Source organism: Athalia rosae, chromosome 8 (genome assembly GCF_917208135.1).
Source record: "Athalia rosae chromosome 8, iyAthRosa1.1, whole genome shotgun sequence".
Lineage (NCBI taxonomy): Eukaryota > Metazoa > Arthropoda > Insecta > Hymenoptera > Athaliidae > Athalia > Athalia rosae.
In genome coordinates this window covers 2,644,862-2,653,545 of record NC_064033.1, presented here as the reverse complement: position 1 = coordinate 2,653,545, position 8,684 = coordinate 2,644,862, and the positions used below count along the sequence as shown (strand labels likewise).

The window sequence follows — 8,684 nt, the reverse complement described above, 5'->3', positions numbered from 1 at the left end:
TGTACGGTTGTGAGTTTTTTTGGGGGTGGGGGGGGGGGGGGGGGGGGCCATAAAGGTCGCAAGAACGGAATCAAGTAAGGAAGGAAGGATTTAATAATGCAGAGAGTCAGGCTAGACGTTGGGTACACATTGACATTGGTACAACGCCGCTTTCGGGCGTCTTCAATATCTGAGCAGCTCTAGACCGGGGCATTGTCTAGCCGCCTATCCTTTATGGTTGGTATTGCTGGTAACTCAGCCCTTCCCGCCCCGCGGTATATGTGTAGGTATTATGCCCTCAGGAATGATGGTTGCTCAGTTTCCATTCATTCAATGCACAAAGAAATTGAATCGACAAAGCCATCGCGCCCGTCAGCCGACGCGTGCGTCGAAACACGTCAAAGTTAAATATCGAAGAAATTACCCTCATTCACCGACCCCTCCTTTTTATCTAGGTACGTCGAAATTTGGCGGTCGCGTTTATAGAAATTAGCGACTCGAACGCGCTTGACCGACCAGATTCAATTATAGAAGGAGAAGAAGACGACGAAGAAGAAGACGACTTGGGAGGAAAAAAACAGGGTAAAGATGGGGGCGAGATATTATAGAAAAACGCCAAGTCGGGGGGTGGCTAGGCGAGGTAGAAAAAGGGGGGTGGTTGTCGAGGGGGTTGAATTGGTAGGCGAGTAGCATTGAGCGACTGCGTACAATACCTGCCATAGGGCTGCAGCGTAGCTCGGCGAATCCTATTTCAATTCCAGCAAGTTAATTGGAATTGTTTGCCGCAGACACCGCGAGAGCTGCTTGCTCTCGTTCTCGACCTCACTTCGCGTCTCTCAGTCTCTCCAGACTGTACACCAGAATCCGGTCGTACCCTATACGTATATACCGATGCCGCCTGCACCCACCTCCCCCCTCCTCTCCACCCTATCTCGCTCTTTCGACTACGTCTTCACTTATAGACCCTTGGATATCTCCTTGAGGAGAATTAATTCCTAGCCTTCCACTATCCTTCCTTCCTTCACCCTCTTCTCTCTACCGGAATTGCTATGCGGACCACCAACAACCGCTTGTCCTCGAGGTTTTGGGTATAAAGGGAATGCGGGGCTCTCACGAGGACGTGAACTTTATTTTCGCGCAGTAATCGGGACTGATCGTGAATAATTATTCGTGGTTATTTCTTCCTCTGAATCAATACATTTATTTTCCAAGATAAGTGTGAATAGGGGTGACGCTAAGGAGGCGACATACTTAGCGCAATTTTTCAGAGTTCGGGTAGGTCAAGTGGTCGAGGGCGCGTCGTTTGCAACCAAAAAAACCGTTTCGATGATTTAGTTGAGTCCGAGCAGAGCTTTGAGGAATTTGCCGAGTCCGTTGATGTCGAGACCGTAGGACAGAGCTACTTCGCGGATGTACTGGTAGGTAGGGTGGGCGATCACCTGGTGAACGGCCGCCTGGAACTCGTCGGACACGATGTGAGCGATGAGGTTGGCGAACTCCGGCGATGTCTCGAGCTTCTCGAAGTAGAGGGCACGGAGTTGTTCGCGGGGCAGGAGAGCGAGGATCTCGTCTACGAGACCGCGGAATCCACCGGTGGCGCGTGCGTTTCTCAGGAACATGCGTGGCTTGAAAGCAGGGAGATCGAGGAGTCCGTGGATCTTGTCGACCAGTCCGTACACGTCGAGTCCGCCGTCGGCGAGGATTCTCAAGATTTCGTGGTACTGGGGCAATTCCTCGACGTCGAGAACCAGCTGCTTGAAGTCGTCGGACGTCAGGTAAGCGACACCGCTCTGCACCTGAGCGTCTTCGGCGAGGTAGACGATCACAACTTCGACGATTTTGTCGACGGGCACGAGTTTCTTGAAGTCTTCGAAATCGTCCTTCAGGGTCCTGGAGGCGATTCTGAGTACGGGCCTCGGGGGCAGACCGAGGAGGCTTCTGATGATGGTGCTCAGTTTGCTGACGTCGATACCGTAGGCCAAAGCGGCTTCACGCATGTGTTGGTAGGTAGGGTGGGCCCTGACCTTTTCGATGGCCGCCTGAAATTCGTCGGAAGCGATGTGGGCGATGAGGTTGGCGAAGTCGGCGGAGGTTTCCAATTTCTCGTAGTAGAGGGCCTTGAGTTCTTCCAGGGGCAGGACGGCGAGGATCTCGTCGACGAGTCCGCGGAATCCACCGGCGCGTACGAGGTTTCTGAAGTGGACGCGTGGCTGGAAAGCCGGGAGATCGAGGAGTCCGTGGATCTTGTCAACCAGCGCGTAGACGTCGAGTCCACCTTCGGAGAGGATACGGAGGATGTCGCGGTACTCGGGGATGGCCTCGACATCGAGGACGAGTGTCTTGAATGCGTCGGAAGTCAGGAAAGCGACTCCGTTCTGGACTTCGGCGTCGTCGGCGAGGTACTGGATCACGATCTCGACGATTCTGTCGACGGGCACGAGTTTCTTGAAGTCTTCCAAGTCGTCTTTAAGGTTCCTGGAGGCGATTCTGAGAACGGGCCTCGGGGGCAGACCGAGGAGGCTTCGGATGATGGTGCTCAGTTTGCTGACGTCGATACCGTAGGCCAAAGCGGCTTCACGCATGTGTTGGTAGGTAGGGTTGGCCCTGACCTTTTCGATGGCCGCCTGGAACTCGTCGGAGGCGATGTGGGCGATGAGGTTGGCGAAGTCGGGGGAGGTCTCGAGCTTCTCGTAGTAGAGGGCCTTGAGTTCTTCCAGGGGCAGGATGGCGAGGATCTCGTCGACGAGTCCGCGGAATCCACCGGCGCGTACGACGTTTCTCAAAAGCGTGCGTGGCTGGAAAGCTGGGAGATCGAGGAGTCCGTGGATCTTGTCGACCAGCGCGTAGACGTCGAGTCCGCCGTCGGCGAGGATTCGCAAGATTTCGCGGTACTCGGGGATGGCCTCGACATCGAGGACGAGTGTCTTGAAAGCGTCGGAAGTCAGGAATGCGACACCGTTCTGGACTTCGGCGTCGTCGGCGAGGTACTGGATCACGATCTCTACGATTCTGTCAACGGGCACGAGGTTCTTGAAGTCTTCCAGGTCATCTTTCAGGTTCCTGGCGAAGATGTTGTGGGTCGGTAGAGCGGAGCTCACCGAAACGCCGAGAACGGCGAGGATTACGATCGCAAGCTTCATCTGTAAACTATTTATTATCCACAGTTATCGAGGCGAACTTCGACGTGAAAATGTAATCGCAATAAATGAATGAATCGAATGAAAATAATGGAAGAGAGAGAAAGAACTCAGCGAGGTGGTAAAAAATATTGTTTTTACCACTTACCTTATTCAGAATACCTAGATAGTTCTGAGATGAGGTGACCGTTCGCACACTGACTTATATACCGAAATTTCATGCACTGGGAGAGATAAGGCTCACCCCCCTCCCCTGCATTCGCTTCGCGACAAATCAAATCACCGCCGGCTTTGATTAGATTACAATCGATGTTGCAGGTGGTCTACTTAGCGAGATCTCGAAGAATAATTATACCATATTTCAACGATTCAACGTCAGATAATCGATGATTGTTTGTGCTCAATTACGAAGATAAAATATCTATAAAATCCATCAAAGTCAACCGATGCTTACTCCTACTTTATTGCTGATTTTTCTAGAAAAATTCAATTACAATTCGTGAACCAAGTAGGCGATCAAATTATTCAACAATTCCGTCGCAAAACAGACTTCTACACCGTCGTCGTTTGCCCAAAAATAATGTCGTTGAAGAACTTGATTTCGTTGAACAGCGTCGCGGAATGCTTCGAATATGGGCGATTGAAGAATAACGACGAACGAGCGGAAGGTGGGCGAATGTATGAATTTCTGCGTTAGAAGTTCGTGGAGTTCTTCGCTCGGTAAGATACGTCTGATTTCCTCGATCATGCCGGAAAATCCCCGGTCAGTTCTCGCTGGATTATCTTTTTCGTGTTTCGGGATTTCGCCCCCTATCGTTTCGAGTTTTTCGTACCAGTATTCCGTGCTTAGTCCGAGATTTCTCAACATACCCAACAACAGATGAAATTCCGGCATTTTGTCGAATTCCTCGGCTATGTATCGGAAATTGTCGTTCAAGTAACCGATCGTATCCCGACCGATCTGCTTGTCGTTAATCACGTACGAACGAAAGATCGCCGATACCTCGTCGAGGGGAACGAAACCGAGTATATCCCTCAGGTCCTCGTCCAAAGAATTTCTATCCCGATTGTGCGAATCCGAAATTTCGCTCACATCCAGCTGCTCGTACAAAGAAGTTATCTTCAACACCACGACCCCCGCAATTACTATAGAGGCCGCAGCCATACCCAATATTAAAAAAACCCCGTTCATTTGATCAGGCTAAAAGCAATCAGCAGATGCCAACGGTCGTCGAATTTCTCACTGTACATTTCTTCTTGTCCATGGTAAATGGCTGATAGTATTTATCCTTAATGGGTGAGGTTTTTTCGGATTTCGAGCATTTTTTTTCCTATCTTTTACTTTCCGTATCGTTCCAGAGGCCGAGGGGATATTCGGATTTCAGAATTCATTTTCGAAACGATGGATTTTTCAATTTGTCCCGAGTATTGGGTATCGGTGTGCGAAAAATTTAACTTTTGACATTTCGAAAATAGTGTCGTGAAGTTGCCTACCGTGCGCACGTATTTTATCTCGAGATAAAAAAAACGGTGTTTTCAGATTCGTTTCGAAACATCATCGACGCCGTAAAGCGCACGAGAAACGAAGAAAAAAATTACTTCAAGATCAATTGGCGAGGTGTTATCGAATATCAAAGTGAAACAGTTGCAGCTGCAGGGATTATCGTATATCAATTTGATTAAGGAAAATGAGGTGATCTGATCGGATGATAAAAAACGATTTCAGATTCAGAAGATTTTATCGTCGGTCGATTCAACGTATAATGCTCGTGCGACGCGAATGTTTAAGGCTTTTCTCGAAAAACCTTCGCATCGGTCGATTCGTACCGAAGTAGGGTACGTACCTTTCGTAAGTGCGAAATATTTGATTTTTCTATTTTTCTCGTTATTCTATTTTTTTTCATTCCATCCAAGTTTCGATATAATGTTCGTTGTTACTCAAGGAAGTACCTTGATGCGCGGATCTTAAGGCTTCTTGTTCGGTAGTTGCAAAAGCTCGTTCATAAACTCTGCCGTTGCATGCAAAGCAGTCATTAGTATTCCTGCGTTTTTTTTACTTTGTTTCTATTTTTTCTTTTCACTATTTTTTTTTTCTCAAATAGCATGTATTATACTACCGAAATAGGAAAAGCTGTCGTTAAGGAAACGGAAAAAAGTCGTTAACACGTACGGTACACAACCACAGTTCAGAAAATAAATTCCCATGGACATACAGCACGTTTGCATTCGGCAAAAATTAAGCTCGTGAATAAATTTTTTACATCATCGTACTTCAATTTCGAGTGAAAATATTCGCAGTCAGATCGATCGTTTCCAACTATAGTGAAAACGAAAAAAAAGGAAATATAAAAATTGCCATTTTGTGAAAAAATTCATTGATCTTTTATTTCCAAATAATTCGTTATGTAATCAATCTCACTTGGCGTAACGTGAATTAAAATTTTCTTTCGATCGAACCGGAGGCAAAAGAATAGAAATTCGAACGACGTTGGGCAGAATTTTGAAGTCCGTCGGTCCGCGTTTTATTGTGGGTAAATTTAAATCGCTTCAGACAGATTGACGACAAATGATAAAACGATTGATTTGAACATTGATCGAATCATCGAAAGAATAAGCTCCTTTTATCGTATCATGAGCACAACAAGGTCATGAATAGATTCGATAAAATCTTTGTAATAAATTTCTCAAAAAACCGGTAGTCGATGCCTATTTTTTCTTCAAATTTCGACCCGTCCAAAGTTGTCCTGTTTTTGATCAGAGTAGGTCTAGAATGGGTCCAGCTTTTCTAAGATGATCGAGGCAACTTTCGACCGACGATCAAATTTTTTAACGCGAAAATTCGAGACATGGTATTAACGTGCGGTAAGTGGATCAGTTCCAGAACGATCTGCGAAGTTATTTTTCAGCGATTCAAACTCCGGTAAGTTGATAAAAACTTTGAGGCGTGGTTAAAAGTCATCCGATGGAGAAAAAAAAAAAAAAAAAAAAAACAAATCATATCGACACGTAATTTCTTACACAATTTGAGATTACGGAGATCATCAGATCTAATTAAATCATCGAGACAAGGATAAAAAAATCGTTGGTAACGTTTCACCAGATTTGCATCATAGCAATTACATTAATATCGATCGAGATAATCGCAATCTCTGTCGCGTTAGCTTCTCAGTGAAATTTCCCATCACTTTCAATGAAAAATTAATCCCGATGCACCACGTATTCGAGAAAGCTATGAAAAATTCAACCGCACACCTCAATGATTCTCGACGACAAAATCAATCACCGGAGATTGAAAAAGGAAAACGAGAAAAGAAGAACTACAGCTATCAGTAAGACCGATAACAACGACTGATTGATTGAAGTCGATGTGTTAATCTATCGCGATGAGATTAGCATAAGAAATCTGATTAGGTCTGTAATCTAGAGTTTCGGCATAGCTTTGGATTTATAATTTGCCTGATTTAATACAAAATTAGGTGACCTTCTTCGAAGGGGGGTGGTGTGGTTGAAAACCAATATGTTTCCAAAGAATGAAAAAATCCAGGTGAACTGTATCGGAGTTTTATTATTTTCTGATCACCGTCGTCGTTATTCTTTCAATGGTACCTCACCGAAATACAATCTCGAAAAAGTTTCAGCGATACGTACACAGTGTTAGGTGGTTGCAGCCGAGGTTCGGACGAGGCGAAGAACACCGCGTGTCGCGAATGGTCTCCTTGCCCGATAAATAAGAAGACGCTATGCCGTGTTCGGCCAGGTGGCGCTAACTTTTAAAAGGAAAAGTCGAAAGGGTTTTCTCTTCCTCGGCGAAATGGTGTAAAAAGGGGGCAAAGAGCGAGGTGGGAAAACTGCAGGTCTCTAATTAAAATTCTTATAATTTAATAATGCTAGGCAAAACTGAACCCGCGCCCCGCGAGGGGCACATCGTTCCTCGATTTCGGTAACGCGAAACGGAGTAAATAATAACGGTCTAATTAAAGGAGTAAATAATAATGTAATTATATTTTGATAAATTCAATGAAAACTTCCCTTTCCGTTTCGATAAGATTGATATCTGCGGTTGATTCCTGTGTACAGCGATTAACGTTCATATCTGAGTTTGATTTTCATTTATAATGTATTTCCAGCACAAGCCATATTGCTCGAATGTACAGGATGATTTTTAAGAAAGGTCATTCCTTTTGGAAAAAAAAAACTAAGTCAACCTTTTTCACAGCTCAGCGCTTCAGGCTACAGAAGATCCAACTGTATCGGTAACAGCTCATCATCAGTACACCCCTTCCTTTCATAAGTTCATCAAATGAAAGTTACGAATACAGAAAATTTCGAAGTTCAAAAGGGCATTGAACGCTTCGACGACTAAAGATATTCTTACGATTATGAATTTTCCGACTGAAACGACTAAATCTCAGCAATTTTTAACCCGACTTGTACAACCCCGTTGGAAATCGGGGGAGAAAAGGAAGAGAACGACAAAAAAAAAAATAATTCAATCGCCACGGGAGATTCGGAATCGTCGTCACAATTATTCGTCCATGACCACTTTGTTTTTTTTTGTTCGAGACGCGATTTCGCCGACGATTGATAACGGTGGTCGCGCGATATCGATGCATACAGTACGCGACGTACATCTGTTCTCTCACCTTCGACATTGTTTTGGAGGTGGATAATCATTGACGCAAATAAAATTCAATACTATCGAGAGACTTCTGTAAAAATCACGTACGTACCTCTCAAACTTGAGTCCCTATTGGATTCGACAATCGTAATCTTATCGCGCGGATCAACGGCTCAACGGCTGATAACGCGGGGACGCTGTAATGACCCGCGTTCAATTGATTCCGAACGGGTTATCAATGTCTCGAAATTTATTCGACGAACGGATAAGCCAATAAGAATTTTGTTTATTTGCATTTATCGATCACATATCAGATGTGGGAGTGCGAATAATCTGAGATCTGGATCCAGAATTTCGTTGAGATGACGTGGATGACTATTTCGAAATAGGTGATACCGTTCAGATCCAATTAGATCCAATTTGCGCTCTTACAAAAACATTCTCCGCTACGAAATTCATTCGGTAGGAAAGGGATTTTGCTTCGGATGTGATCCGCAGCGAATATATCGTAGGTTCGGGAAATACCTACCCATCCCCCCCCCCCATACGTATTACAATGTCCTATAATTACGTAATTAAACGGGGGGGGATATCAGAACCTTCCCGGAGTTAGTGTTTTCAAATCAAATTATAAATTAATCCGATTACCAAATTCCTAATCACCATAATCTTCTCGTTATAATGATATTCTTTGATTGTTTCCCGAATGTATCGATATCGATACCTGCTTTAGAATCCCACGTCTCGGTAATTCAGCGACGGCAGTTCTTACACGTTCGATCGGAGAGTGGCTGCTTCGCATTCGGCGATGCCGACCGGTACGGCGGTCTCCTTTTTTTTTTTTTTTTGGGAAACGTGAATACGCGTGTACGAAACGGTCGAAACTACCGCACACGCGTCATCCGTTTCTTCTTTGGTTCGTCGAAACGCGGTTTGCCCTTTTCAAAAGT

At 45.1% G+C, this 8,684-nt stretch overlaps 2 protein-coding genes across 2 annotated transcripts; both read right to left on the bottom strand.

Moving 5' to 3' along the window:
- Positions 1–1,156: 1,156 nt before the first annotated feature.
- LOC105691040 lies at positions 1,157–3,126 on the bottom strand. The gene has a single exon (XM_025747112.2). The coding sequence runs from the start codon at positions 3,117–3,119 to the stop codon at positions 1,311–1,313; it is 1,809 nt and encodes a 602-aa protein (XP_025602897.2). The 5' UTR covers positions 3,120–3,126; the 3' UTR covers positions 1,157–1,310.
- Positions 3,127–3,559: 433 nt separating this feature from the next.
- Positions 3,560–8,270, bottom strand: LOC112695037. Its single transcript, XM_025747100.2, has one exon. The coding sequence runs from the start codon at positions 4,306–4,308 to the stop codon at positions 3,607–3,609; it is 702 nt and encodes a 233-aa protein (XP_025602885.2). The 5' UTR covers positions 4,309–8,270; the 3' UTR covers positions 3,560–3,606.
- Between the last annotated feature and the right edge of the window lie 414 nt (positions 8,271–8,684).

Coding starts and splice junctions, on each gene's coding strand:
- LOC105691040 (XM_025747112.2), bottom strand. CDS start 3,119: ATGAAGCTTGCGATCGTAATCCTCGCCGTTCTCGGCGTTTCGGTGAGC.
- LOC112695037 (XM_025747100.2), bottom strand. CDS start 4,308: ATGAACGGGGTTTTTTTAATATTGGGTATGGCTGCGGCCTCTATAGTA.